Source organism: Microtus ochrogaster, chromosome 18 (genome assembly GCF_000317375.1).
Source record: "Microtus ochrogaster isolate Prairie Vole_2 chromosome 18, MicOch1.0, whole genome shotgun sequence".
Classification (NCBI taxonomy): domain Eukaryota; kingdom Metazoa; phylum Chordata; class Mammalia; order Rodentia; family Cricetidae; genus Microtus; species Microtus ochrogaster.
This window is the reverse complement of record NC_022020.1, coordinates 26,136,432-26,151,472: the sequence shown is the minus strand read 5'-3', so window position 1 is coordinate 26,151,472 and position 15,041 is coordinate 26,136,432. Positions and strand designations below refer to the sequence as shown.

The window sequence follows — 15,041 nt, the reverse complement described above, 5'->3', positions numbered from 1 at the left end:
GGGAATCTGTTCTCACCCTCCATCTTGTTGAGGCAGGCTCTTTGTTTCGGCTACTTCACTGCATACTCCAGGCTCACTGACCCTCAGTCTCCAAGGCCATTCTCTCTCTGCCTCCAATCTCACTGTAGGAGTGCTGGGGTTACAGATGCATTCTACTGAGTCTGGCCTTTTAGGTGAGTCCCAGGGTTTCAACTTGGGCAATCACACTTTTGGGGGACTAGGCTTTACCCCTGAGCCATCTTATTGGCCCTCCAGCAATATTTCTTACTAGCCACATTGCCATAGTTCTCTATGTAGCCTCTAAGTGTTTCCTTATGTGGTATGGGAAGTCCTTCTGTATATGTGTTGCTTTTATTGGTTAATGAATAAAGCTGTTTTGGCCAGTGGCTTAGCAGAATAGGGCAAGGCAGGAGTTCCAAGCAGATAGAGGAGGAGAGAGTTAAGGAGAAGCCCTGGAGCCGCCAGAAGAGAAAGATGCAAGCCTTCAGCCGGAACCTTGCTGGTAGGCCACGACTCTCGTGATAAAATATAAACTAATAGAAATGGATTAACTTTAGATATAGGAGTTAGCCAAAAACATGCTTAAGCTATTGGCCAAATAATATTGCAAATAATATAGTCTCTGAGTGATTATTTCAGATCTAAATGGCCAGGAAATGAATAAGTAGCCTCCTGTTAACACTTATGACCTCACAGATCACATCTCCACACAAGAATCTTTACATTTTGAATAATATTTTGTCATTGTCTTATTTAAAAACCATTTAACAACATCTAAACACAAAAGAACTTAAAACAGAACCCAGAATGTCCAGTAAGATTCCAAGGCTCTGTTCCCTTTGCCAGCCTCACCTTGTGTTCCGTTCCCAGTACCCTAACTCTTTCCGTGGCCACGACTCACACACCTCTTCTGGATTTAGGGTCCTGGCACATGCTAGTCCCTCTGCCTGGCAACCTCCTTTCTTTCACTCTCCTTGCTGCCTCAATAAATTCTACTAATCCCTCAGACCTCACTCTGATCACCCCCAGTCCTTCCCGACTTAGAGAATAGGTCTGGCTGCACTCTAAGATTGCTGTGTCTAAAGTCCACGTGAAAGAGCGGCCTCACTAAGGCAGGAATCACGTCATCCACCTTCTCGCATCTGCGTCTAAAGTCCACGTGAAAGAGCGGCCTCACTAAGGCAGGAATCACGTCATCCACCTTCCTGCATCTGTCAGTTAGGACAGACTTTTGTTACTGTTAGGGAGTCAATAAATACTTGTAACATAAATTAGTTAATAAAGAATCCACTGCCGGACTTGTACAGACTCCAATGCTTACTGTTTCTGTGTGGGCTGTTCCAACCTGCACACTGTAGGGAATGGAAGCAGAGACAGTTCAGGCTTACATAACACAGCATGAGGCTATAGTACCCTACACAAGTTGCTTTCGAGATAGTATAAAATGTGCACAGCATTACCCAGGCATGGTAGTATACATGCCCATATTTCCTGGATTTGGGAGGAAGAGGCAGGAGAATCCTGAGTTCTTGAGTTCAAAGCCAGCTTGGTTGGGCTATATAGAAAATTCAAGGGCAGTCTGGGCTACATAGTGAAACTCTGTCTTAAACATCTACAACAATAAAACTGGTATTTTTCTGTAAACTAAAAACAAGAAAGAAAGAATATAAATTTAAAAGACGCAGCACTAATTATGATAACAAAACATCATAGTTAAACAGTTTAATGAAAATATATAAGACCCTCAACCTTTTCTTAGTAAAAAAATAGACACAGGATAAGTATTCATCACCTGATGGATAAAGAAAATCTGGCACATATACACAATGCAATGCTACTCAACCTCAAAAGGATGAAATCTTGTCATTTGTGGCAATGTGGATGGAACTGGGGTCAACTATGTTAAAGGAAATAAGCTATAGGCAAAAGGACAGGTACCATAACATCTCACTCACATTTGGATCGAAAGCAGTTGATCTCATAGGGGTTAACAGAACAATTGTGCCAGGCATGGTGGTTTATACTGTTAATTCCAGCACTGAGAGACAGAAGAAAGGGAATCTCTGTGAGTTCAAGGCCAGCCTGGTCTATGTAGCAAGTTCCAGGCTAGTCAGGGATACACTGTGAAATCCTGTCTCAAAAAGGGCTAGGGGTGTTGTTTTCCAAAGACTGGGAAGAGTGGGGTAAGGCAGAGGAAGGCTGATTAATGACTACTAAGTTTGAGCTAGACAGCAGCCACAAGTTTGGTGGTGCTATTCCACAGAAGGGAAACAGCAGCTAACAATGATACAATGATACAAAGAGCTAGAAGAAAAGATTTTGCAAGTTTCATTGAGAGAAATGGTATCTGAGAAGACAGACACTTTGACCTGATTTGAATATCTCACAATGTGAATATATCAAAACATCACACAATTCCCTCAATATTGTGTCCAAGTTTTATGTTTTTATATATCACTTAAAAATAAAATTTAAACGTGCTGGAGAAATGGCTTAGTAGTTAAGATCACTGGCTAGTCTTCGGGGGACTGAAGTTGAATTCCCAGCACCCACATGGTGGCTCACAGTCAACTCTAGTCACAGGTGATCTAATGCCCTCTTCAGGCATCCATGGGCAGCAGGCACACACACTGTGCACGTCAATACAGGCAAACCCTCATATATACACATATAAAAAAAGAAATCACCCTCATTAGTAAAATCTATAAAACATAGATGAGATAACTTTTACCAGCTTTAATTAAATAGAAATATATACCATATTCACAGATTAGCAAATCTCAATATTGTTAAAAGTGATTCTCCTACCATCACAGAAGAGTTATAAATTCAGTGCAACCCCATTACAAAACCCTGCACACTTTTGTAGCTGGAATTGACAAGATGGTTTTAATTATTTGGAAATATAACACCAAGTATAGTCAAATTGATATTAACAAATACTAAAAATGTAGCTAACTTAACTACTTGGCTTTAACACTTACTATAAGGCTTTAATAGTTCAGAAAATGTAGTATTGGCAAGGTAAGCACATATAGCTCAATCTATAAAAATAGCCACACTTATCAATGGAACAATTTTCAACAATTCAACACTATCAGTATATGCTGCTGGGAGATACAGGAAGGATCCCTGGCCCCGGCCTCACTGGTAGCCACCTATTACCACAAGGGAAAAATCCATTTTGTTGATTTGCTTTGCTTTGTCTGTTGAGATTAAGTTTCACTTTGTAGCCCCAGCTGGCTTTGATTTCACTACTAGAACCTTGTTGATATGCTTGTCTTTTCTTAGTCACCAGTCTTTAGTAGATCCCACAGGTGGGCATTAGCCAGATTGTTCATTCTAATTGTCTTTTTAATTATGTGCAATTGTTTGTGTGTGTATTTGCAGGTGCCCAAGGAGGTAAAAAAAAAAAAAGGTCAAATTGGATCCCCTGGAGCTGGAGTTGTGGGTCAACATTTGTGAGAGCAGGAAAATGAACCCCCAATCCTTCCAAGAGCAATATCTGCTCTTAATCTTTGAACCATCCCTCTCCAGCCCCAGGCTGTCTTTGTGTGGTGAGAGATTTCTCATTAGCAAAGGCCAGGTATCTGATAAACTGGTTTTGAGGTGTGAATGTGTGTTTTTCCTGATGCCCTGATCAAGATTTGTCCCGCTTTTTAGATCAACACAATCTGAATATCAAGGTAAAGTTACTAAATATAGAGTGTAAAGTATGTAATCAAGTGTTTCCTGACTACAAACACTAAATACTGTGGACCATGCCTGGCCATGACCTCTCATGCTCACAGTGTCAAAGCTTCTCACTATAAGATGTTGCCAAAATTGTTCCTCCCCGAGATCTCTGACAAGAGTTTAGGCCATGAGAAAATCTGCTTGAGACTGAACTTAAACTTTATGGAGAAGTTCTTGTGCCCAGATGGATGGATTTGTGCTCCCTGCAATCAGAATGATCAGTCACTCCTACACCACCCAGGGTCCTTCAGTGAGATTTTGACTGAGTCCCGAAAAGCAGAGCTTCCAAGAAAGAATTCCAGTCGTCCCTGAGTTTACAGGCGCAGTACACACTGGTAGGACTATGACATTTTAGACCAAGAGACACCCTGAAGCTAAAACCTAGGGCCTAAAAGGGGAGTAGAAAGCATCCTCAGTACTTCAAAAACCAGCACAAAGAGTGCAGCCAGGAACAGTGAAACAGAAATGCAAACTCAGACAATGACCAGGTAGAAATTAAGACGGAATTGGAAAGCAATTTTGCATAGTGGTCGCTGAGATACGGCAGTGTTTGCCAAGAATGTTAGCCTAGACAGGGCATGGTACAAAGGTGGTTAAGTGGGGGGAATCTCTCCGCCACCACAGAGTTCTGCCAGCAACTCCTTGTGAGAGAGCCACGTATTCTTTGTTGGCAGCCACAAACAGAATCTCAGGTAGCCAGCAGAAGGTCAGCCAGGCCTGGAGTCAGCATTTACCACTATGACCAGGGCTAGGTCCAGTTGCACATTACTGAGGAAGTGGGGATAGTGGGGATGATTAGCCTTCCAATTCATAGAAAAGTGATCTGTGAACTGTGTAGTTTTAGCGAGATATGCAGGCTGTAGCAGCTTTAATTCCTCTCTCAAAAGAAAAGAGATGGAAGAATTTCTGCTGTCAGATTACATTGTAATTTTCAATAGAAGTACAATTTTTAATTTATAGCTGAACCCTTTGATTTAGAGGTGGAACAAATGTATACCCATCTCCATAACACACAGGAAGACGAGTTCCTCACGTACTTTGATTACCGGAACTAGGAGAAATGTGAATACCCAAACCCACTGCCAGTTACTCTCAGAAAACAGCCAACATGTATGTGAATATCAACAACCATCCACAATAATTGAACGCTACAACTGTTGTTCTGCACCCCCATACAGTCCATTTTCATACAGACAAAACAAAAACCTCCAATTTTCTGTTTTTTGTCATCATCTCCCAGTAAAGTTGTCCAAGATCCCATTGGAGTGAACTCCCCGGTCTCGGCTCCCCAGTATTGCAGTTGAGGGAAAGTGTTTTTAAAAGAGTTCACTCCAATGGGATCTTATTTTATTTGGGGGCCATTGGATTACCCTTCCTTCTCTAAGTATCACTAATCTCTTCCATAAATTTGGAAACCAATTATTATGTTTTATTATTATTATGTAGATAGACAACACAAATAGACAAAAACCCCAGCAGTTCTAAGTTAGCACTTAGGACCTACACTTTCCAGAAAATTTTGTTTGTGAAAGGGGAAACCTAGTGAAGAATGAATATATGACGTTGAAAACATTTAAATCTTAAAGGCTTTTGCTCGAGAAATTCTTCACTGTGTACATAGCAATAATAACTCGTGCTTGTGATACACTGGTGAATTCTGGATATTTTAAATATCATCAATGCAGGTAAAAATGATAAGAGAGATATTTAACTTTATAATTATACACATATTGCACTACTGAAATGTCTAACAGGTGAAATACCTTTACAGTTCTTCCTCGTGACAACACATAAATCATATATTTGAGAAAAATTTCAAGCGTGTAGGAGATAAAATTCACCATACTTGGAAATCAAACAACTGAAAACAAGAAACTATATCAAGAAAGTCTAAGTACGGAGCTGAAGAGACCATAGGCGTCTACAGTGCCTGCTGCGCAGTCATGCGCACTGGGCATTTGGATCTCAGCAGCCATAAACCAGCTGGGACGTCCCCCACAGAGGACTATAACCCTCTCCATGGGGTCAGAGCAGGGGACTTCTGGGGCTTGCTGACTTCCAGACTAGTGAGAAAATGTGAGTCCCGGGTTCAGGGAAAGAGCTTGCCTCAAATGAACAGGCAGAAAGCGATAGAGAACACACAGTTCCTTCATCCAGCTTCTGTATGTGTGCATACATTCATACGGACACAGACAAACAGGTACAAGCAACTTTTACAAGAAATATATGTATGATCCCTAATGACCAGACATAATATTATTTAAAGGGCATTAAATGCAGTATACGAATTCACTAGCAGATTTAAATGCAATTAAAGGCCATTCTGTTGGGGCTAGGGACGTATTAGCCCAGAGGTAAAGTGTTTAGCTCAGATCTTGGTTCAATCCCCAGAAAGGGAGGTTAGAAGAAAGACAAGCAACTGTAACTTTCCAATAAATTTTTTTTCTTCATTCTAGGGGAATTCGTGTTTCCTCAGCCTTCCCTGAGGATTGAATCTAGGGTCTCCATAAAGGCGAGTCTCTACCTCTGAGTTTTGAGTTACACCCACAACTTCTGTAGTCCTAACAGATAAACTGGCATCAAATAATCGACATAAAGATGCCTCATGATCAAAAGGAAAAAGAATTAAATGTGGAAAGAGCATTATCTTTGGTGAACTAAGCTACCATATTATGGGGCACAGAGTAATATAAAGTAGAAACTGTTTTATATCATGCAATAGTTGCGGGCAACAATATCCTTTAAACCAAATATGGTGACTAGGTTGTTGTTGGTGACTGCCTTATTAATTCCAAATACCCATGAATCATCTATATGAGAAAGATAGTTCACTCCAAGCTCAGAATGGACTCACCTGAATTAATGCATGATTATCTTTAGAAAATACTGAATCACCCGATAGCAAAAGAGGCTCGCTTTTCTCGCAGCTCTCCTGGCTAATGAGCGTGTCTGCATAGTTGGGCTGCGGGAAAATCAAATGACTCTTTCGGGAGCCCGCAGTGAGCGAGACCTCGTGCGAATAGGTCTGCAGGAAAGCTTGCACTCCGTCTACGCCCATAAAGTGAGAGGCTGGAACGTCAGCCAATCCCGGTCCCGCAGCCCCGAGCAGGCGCAGTGAGTGCCAGCGCCGCAGCCTGAGCGCCAGCAGCACCAGAACAAAGACCAGGAAGACGCTGGAGACCGCCGCCACCGCCACCACCAGATAGAGCGTGAGCCCTGAGCTTTCGGAGGTAGAAGGAGACTCCAGATTGTCCAGGTCCGCTAGGACGTCGGGGATGCTGTCGGCGATCGCCACAGTGAGCGTGACAGTAGCGGAGAGAGGGGGCTGGCCGTGGTCCTGCACAGCCACTACGAGGCTCTGCTTGAGAGCATCTCTGTCCATCAGGGCTCGAGCCGTGCTTACCTCCCCCGTGTGCAGCCCCACCAAGAAGAGCCCTGGCTCGCTGGCCTTGAGCAGACGGTAGGACAGCCAGGCGTTCTGTCCTGAGTCTCTGTCCACCGCCACCACCTTCGTCACCAGATAGCCAGGCTCTGCTGAGCGGGGCGCTAGCTCCACCCCAGTAGAACCGTCCGTAGGGAGAGTGGGGTACAAGATTTCGGGAGCATTGTCGTTCTGATCCAGCACGAACAGATTCAGTGATACGTTGCTGCTGAGCGGCGGGTCCCCGCTGTCACGCGCCATCACCTGCAGTTGTAGGTCTCGGAACTGCTCATAGTCAAAGGAGTGTAGTGCGTACAGGACACCAGTGTCCGAGTTGATGGAGACGTAGGAGGAAAGGGGCACGCCCTGGTGGGTGTCCTCAGCTAGGGAGTAAGTGACTTGGGCATTCTTGTCACTGTCGGGGTCGTGGGCGGTCACGGATGCGATGGAGGCCCCTCTAGGATTGTTCTCTGGGATGTAGGCCCAGTAAGAGGCCTGAGGAAAGACGGGTGGGTTATCGTTCGTGTCTGCTATGATCAGCGAGAGGTGAGTTTCGGTTGACAGGGGCGGGCTTCCTCTATCAGTTGCGGTCACTGTGATGTTGTAGCTAGGAACCTGTTCTCGGTCTAGGACTGTGTCTGTGACTAAACTATAATAGTTTCCATAAGATTTCTCTAATTTAAAGGGCAGATTCTCCTGGATGGAACAGACTACCTGTCCATTTTCCCCCGAGTCTTGATCATTTACATTTAAAAGGGCTATTAATGTCCCTCGGGGAGAGTTTTCTGGAACGGAGCTGGTGAGGGACGTGATGGTTACTTCAGGAGCATTGTCGTTCATGTCCAGAACTGTGACGAGGACTTTGGCCCGTGCAGAATATCCCGCTTTGTCGGTTGCTTGCACGTCCATCTCGTAGAAACCCGATTCCTCGTGGTCCAGCTCCCCTGTTGTTGATATTGTCCCCAAATGACGGTCTAGCTTGAAAACTTTAGCCGCCTTGTCGTCCACATACCGGAAGGAATACATCACTTCCGCATTGACTCCTTCGTCCGGGTCGGTGGCATTGACTTGCAGCAGCTGAGTGCCCACAGCCACGTTCTCCCGCACACTCACGCGGTACTCGGACCGAGCAAACACAGGTGCGTTGTCGTTCGCGTCTAGGACTGTCACGCGGATGCGCGCCGTGCCCGTGCGAACTGGGTCCCCCGCGTCTGAAGCTGTGAGGACCAGGAGGTGCTCCGCCTTTTCCTCGCGGTCCAGTGCGCGCTCCAGCACCAACTCTGGGTACTTGTTACCATCAGCTCCTTTCTGCACCTCCAGCGAGAAGTGAGCATTCGGGCTGAGCTGGTAGCTCTGAAGAGAGTTCTTCCCGATATCTGGATCCCAAGCGTGGGGAAGAGGGAACCGCATCCCAGCGGCGGCGTTTTCAATCATTTTTATTTCTAATTCACGCTCACGGAAGTAGGGAGCATTGTCGTTAATGTCCCGCACTTCTACCTCCACTCCGTAGATTTTCCCTATATCTTCCATCAGAATCTCTAGATTTAATTGACAACTGATGGACCCCATGCACAGCTCCTCCCGGTCTATCCTGCCCGCGGTGACCAAGCTGCCGCTCCGCGGGTTCAGAGCGAAAAGTTGAGTCCTACCTCTGGAGACGATGCGGCCCCCTCGCTCCGCCAGCTCGCGGGGCTCCAGCCCCAGGTCCTTGGAGATGTTGCCCACCCTAGATCCTTTCTCCAGCTCCTCAGGAACTGAATAGTGTATCTGGGTGGATCCGGCCTCCCATAGGATCCCGAGGAGGACAGCCAGCAAGACCAGCCCTTTGCCATCCTCGCGCCATTGCGCAGGGATCATTGTCACTTAAGGATTATCTCCAATCCTGCCTTTGACCACTTAAACCAGAATCCGCTTTTCAGGCCTTGGAACCCTACAGTCAGGAGATGGGACCCGCTCCTGTGGCCAGTTTCCTCCGAGAGGTGTTTTTGTCTTAATCTATCTGCTTTGTGCTTTAGGCGCATGCAAAGTCAGCGAGCAGGGCTTCGCTGCCTTTTCCTCCCTGGTTGAACAGCGGCGCTCAGAGTCTGAACCAATTACTGCACAGTCCTGAACTAAGGGAGAGAATTACTTTGGCCTTGTACCTTGAATAGCTCCATCTACTGTTCTTCAAGTGGAGATGGAGACAGAAAGATTTAACAGTAGTGGACAGTTCACTGAGCATTTTAGTTCTCTCATATTTTACCTACAAACCCACTTCCTTGAAATTATTTTCAGTAGCTGTTTGTGTTTTCCTGTTTTTGCCCAATAAGACAAAATTTCAGTAGATCTCTGGTGTTGAGTAAGACTTAGTAAGAAAACTAGGAATCTGAAGAATACTATAAAATTACCTTGTCTTGGGTAACCGACCTAATTTTAGTAACTGAGAATTATTGGCCGTACATTTAGAAGCACATCAGAATGTAGAAAAGATTCTAGGAGAGGACATATTTCATGTGTTTAGAAGCTGTGTTTGATGATGGCTGCAGGACAGTGGACCTTAGCTATCTCCAGTGCTTAAGTATAAACTCTAACTGAGCTAGCCTCCAGCCTCTGGTAGCCAGAAAATAAAATTGGAAGGAAACTTACAGATACTCGTGGGAAAAGACCAGACATAAAAATGGGATTAAAAGAACCCTTACTATATCTGAACACTATTACCAAATTATTATCACATCATATTTGAGAACCTTTTTGTACATAGTATTTCTCAATTTATATTAATAAAGAAAAAGCCTCATAAGCTCAAGATATTGATCTCCCAAGAAACAACTACAGAGAAACAAAAGTATAGTTCAGTTTATATTTGAGTAGGCTCAGCATGAGATGCTCAGCAGGGAAAGGCACCTGCTGCCCAACCTAACTGAATCTGAGTTAAGTTCCTGGGACTCACAAGGTAGAAATAGAGAACCAACTCTCAAAAGTTGTCCTCTGACCTCCACGTGGCACAGACAGACACACACACGCACACACACACACTGTTTAGAATTACTTGAAAGGCAGTGAGCCATAATACTTCTATGTTTTGAGTTTTGATGTATAAGGATAAAATATTTCAAAATCCTGAAGCCTAATGGTGGCAGTTACTGGCTCATAGAGAAAAGACAGGAAAGGAAGTGAGATTGTGCAAATCAAACAGGAGATTGTGAGTATAATGTGCTTTAAGATATTCCTTTCAAAGCCAGATGTTGTGGCACACAGTTTTAATTCCAGCAGAGGGAGGAGGACCTCTGTGTGTTCAATGCCAACCTGGTCTACACAGTGAGTTCCAGGACAACTGGACCCTGTTAAAAAAAATCATTCCAATCGAATATGAAAATTAAACAAATTGCGAATGAAAGGCACATTGAAACTCACGTGGGTAGAAGCGAGAGAATCAGAGACTGTCTTGTTCTCCTCAGGGACACTCACTTCCACAGAAGCTTGCATTGAAAGATCTTGCGGAGGGACCATTTCTGGTGTTAAGGTAAGAAAATGAGATGTTTTTTGACTATTGGAAGCAACATAAAGATTGTAGGAATAAGGCAGAGTCCCCTCACTGTAGTTGAGAGAAACCCCTGGTCTAGTCTTACAACAGAGCCCAGACTGAAAGCAGTCTGAGGCTGCAGGACTGTGGGACTGTCGAAGACGAAGGACCATGGCCAGAATCACAACGAAAAGAAAGAGTACTGAGACCAAGGCCAAGGCCACCACCAGGTAAAACTGAAGCTCACTCTGGGGGTCCGATGGCAGAGGGTCATCGCTGAGGTCTGGCAGGACCTCCTGCAGGCTGTCAGCGAAGATCAGGTGCAGCGTGGCTGTAGCCGAGAGCGGTGGCTGTCCACCATCAAGCACAGCTACCAGAAGGCTCTGCCGAGCTGCGTCCTTGTCGCCCAAGGCACGCGCTGTGCGGACCTCGCCAGTGCGCAGCCCCAGGCTGAAGAGTCCGGGATCACTGGCCTGCAGCATGTGATACGACAACCAGGCATTGTGTCCGGAGTCTGCGTCCACTGCCACCACCTTAGTGACCAGGTATCCGGGCTCGGCGGCGCGCGGTACCATATCGAAGAGCGCGGAACCATCGGACTCGAGCGCGGGGTACAGCACGCGTGGTGCATTGTCGTTGCGGTCGCCCACCAGCACGCGCATGCTCACGTTGGCGCTGAGCACGGGCGAGCCCTGGTCTCGCGCCTGCAATGTCAGTTGGAAGGAGCGCAGCTGCTCATGGTCCAAGGCGCGCTGCGCGAAAACTACCCCGCTGTCCTGGTTCACGGATACGTAGGACCATAGCGATTTATTTTCCAGGTCGCTGGCTATGATAGAGTAGGAAACATGGCCATTGGGCCCCAAATCCGGGTCGGAGGCGCTTACTTGTGCAATGGAAGCACCAGGCGGGTTATTTTCAGCCACTTGGATCAAGTAGGAGGCCTGGTGGAAAACTGGAGCGTTGTCATTGATGTCCCCAACGTGCAGCGTGACGCTTGTGCTGGAGGAGAGGGGTGGCTTGCCTCTATCAGTGACGACGATGGTGACATTGTACACTGGAGTCTGCTCCCGGTCCAGAACCCCATCAGTTACAAGCTTATAGTAATTACTGGCAGAAGATTCAATTCTAAAAGGAACCGTTTCTTTTATGAAGCACATCACCCTTCCATTTTCTTCTGAATCTTTATCATATGTTTTGAACAGAGCCACCACTGTCCCAGGTTCTGCATTTTCGGTTATAGAATTGGACACCGAAGTAAAAACTGCTTCCGGGGCATTGTCGTTTTCATCCAGAATTTCTATAATAACTTTACATTCTGTGGCCATGCCTCCACCGTCCTTGGCCTCTATGCTCATGGTATAAGTTCTCTTGGTTTCAAAGTCTATAGGGCCTTCAGATTTAATTTCTCCATTTTGGTCATCTAGGATAAACTTATTTCTAATATCATCTCCTACTGATTTGAAGAAGTAGGTGACCTCTGCATTGACACTCTCGTCCTGGTCGGTGGCCACCACCTTTAGCACAGAAGTGCCTGAGGGCACGTTCTCTCTAAGACTGACTTTGTACAAATCCTGGCTGAACACTGGGGGGTTATCATTAGCATCAGTGACTTCGATTTCAATTTGAGCAGTGCCAGTTAGTACTGGTTCTCCCCCGTCCACCGCGGTCAGGACCAAGAGCTGGGAGCTCTGCTTTTCCCTGTCTAAAGGCTTCTCTAACAGTAATTCTGGGGCATCCTTGCCTTCAGCCTTGTCCTTCACCACCAGAGAGAAATGCTCATTCTTACTGAGCTGGTAACTCTGGAGGGAGTGCGGTCCTACATCTTCGTCTATGGCAGATTCCAGGCCAAACCTAGTGCCTGGAATTGCAAGTTCATTGATTTGTAAAACAATACTCTTTTGGAGGAAGTGGGGAGGATTATCATTTATGTCTTCTATCACCACGCTGATGTGAAAGACGTTTAGGGGGTTTTCTGCCACAATCTCTAAGGGCAGGACACACAGGGAGCTTTGGAAGCACAGTAACTCTCGATCTATTCTGTTGCTCACAACTATGTTCCCGTTCTCAGGGTTCACAGCAAGGTACGGTTTCTCTGCGATAACTCTGAGGTTTCGAGTCCGTAAATCACGAACAGGCAGCCCCAGGTCCACAGCGAGGTTGCCCACAACCGAGCCCATGGCCATTTCTTCGGGAATAGAATATCGGACTTGCTCCGAAAGCCCCGTGCAGAACAAAGGCAGCAAGAACGGAAAGACTACTTGCCTCCACCGGGTCCTGCTCCCTGGTTTCACTTTGGGCTCCATCCTTCTCAGAGGTTCCCGGGTGAAGCGGGAAGGCTTCACGAATTACTTCCACCACGAAGAAAACCCAAACGCTCCCTCCAAGTTTGAAGATCTCACAGTCTCTAATCTGATTTGCTAAGCAGAAGATTCAAGTCCCCCTCACTCTTTAAGCCTTCAGTGAACGTTCACAATTTCAACCCATAGAGCCTGGGAGTCAGCTCTTACAGCGAACTGGACAACAGCGGCGCCCAGAGTCCACTCATAAAATTGCAACCAGAAGCCTTTACAGACTCAATGGGATTAGGTATACAGAACTCTTTGTTGGGACAAAAGCAACAAAGGAGTTTGAGTTTAGAATTTGTTTTCCAGTGTTGCTATTGAACAAAGCCCCCAGAGATGGGATCTGTAGCATAGCTATTAACCAAGCAATGATAGAGTAAAAGGCCTGTCTTCTCCTGTCAGAGGAGACGCACACGGTGGAGGAGCCAGGCAAGACTCTTCTCAAGACCACGTGGAAAATAGCCCCACCAAGTGGTTTGGGAAAACCTGACACATGCATAATTGCTAGAGACAGGGCACTCCATACTATTTAGGGCACATTTGAAATAAAGATGATCAGCGCCATAAATTATTTCTAGTTATAATATAGATGCATTACAGGGATTGTTAAATGTTTGTTCACCCTTAAGAATTTAATGACGTGTGAGCGCATTTTCTTTTTTACCCTTTTATTTAAATGAACTATATGGTGCATCCCAACTGAATCTTCAGCGACTTGCAAATCAGCTTTCAGCGTTCTGTTCACAGCTCCCCACCTCGTTTAGATTGTGCTTTAAAACACTGTGCAATCTCTCCCTACCAATCATAGCATTTTGAATAATCTAATTCTAGTTCAAGTGTAGTACCTTAAGGATTTTTTTCTTTTTTGAGTTTGGAATTCCATAAGTATAAACACTACTCAAAACACTCAAATATTCTTCTTGGCTTCAAGACAAATTTAAGCATATGTAGGAAGAACTAACAACAGTTGAAGAATTGTGTTCAATCACCAAATTTACAATGAATTATATTAAGATCAACTCCTAAGTGTAAACCATTAACTTGAAAGGAAATATTAATGCACAAATAACTTGAATCAAATCTCCAGGTGTGACATAGGAATGTAGAGTTTAATTATGGAAGTGATTCATGTGATTAAATCTTCTAGATAAGTCTCTTTTTGTTGTTTGCCTTTGCTTCAGATAATATGCATATTACTGGATAAGTATTGAGGCTCTGATAGCAAGGGCTTTTTCTTTCTGATTACCACAGTTGAATATGCTTAAGTGTAGTGAAAAATGAGCTTAAGAAAAGAAAGCTGTAATCCAAGACTTCTAGATGAAAGACGACGATGAAGGAAGAGAACACTTCAACAAAGAGGAAGAGGAGGAGGAAAGAGAAAAAGAAGAAGAAGAAGAAGAAGAAGAAGAAGAAGAAGAAGAAGAAGTCCCACCCCCCTTGTGCTAGAGATTTCACCAAGGGTCTTACATGCTAAGCACATGATTGGCCACTGAATCAATCACTTATGCAATCCAAACACCCACGCCCCTCTCTGAGAAGCATGGGATAAACATTTCTATATGTGAATCTGTTACATTAAAAAACATTCCACAAAAGGAAAGGAAAAATAGAAAAGAACAAGAGAAGAAAAAACAGGAAAAAAAGAAAAAGCATTACACACAACACTACAGTAAAAAAAAAAACAACAAAAGGAAGCAACATCAACTCAACAACAGTCAGGTTATTCTTAGAATAATCTAGTGAATTCACAGTAGGATAGATAGGGAGCCTAAGAAAATGATCCTGTATTCCCTCTCCCAACAAAGAAAGTCCTGTTATGCGTCTGTTTTGATAGGGTGAAGCATCAACACAAAATTGAAGTAGTCAACAGGACCCCAAAATACCACCAACCTTCAAAGAACAAACAAAACAAAACTGAACTGTTCTGTACTCAGAAGAAAATCTCACTATAAATAGTGTGTAGATAAGGGAGGAAACGCTGCAGAGACCATGTTCCTGAGTTAAATTTACACATTAGAAGCAAACCATGGTAGACTATAGA

The 15,041-nt window shown here is 44.7% G+C and overlaps 1 protein-coding gene across 19 annotated transcripts in view; it reads right to left on the bottom strand.

Moving 5' to 3' along the window:
• LOC101987887 (protocadherin gamma-C4) overlaps positions 1–15,041 on the bottom strand; it is a 183,832-nt gene that overhangs the window by 65,010 nt on the left and 103,781 nt on the right. Inside the window, exon 1 of one of the 19 annotated variants that reach the window (XM_013349452.2) lies at positions 10,550–13,594. The exons of 17 other annotated variants lie outside the window; for them this stretch is intronic. In XM_013349452.2, the coding sequence (XP_013204906.1) occupies positions 10,550–12,961 (2,412 nt within the window). In that variant the 5' untranslated portion in view covers positions 12,962–13,594. Of the gene's footprint in view, positions 1–6,589; positions 9,445–10,549; positions 13,595–15,041 lie in introns of those variants that run through there. One more of the 19 variants, XM_013349444.2, reaches the window with a different exon arrangement.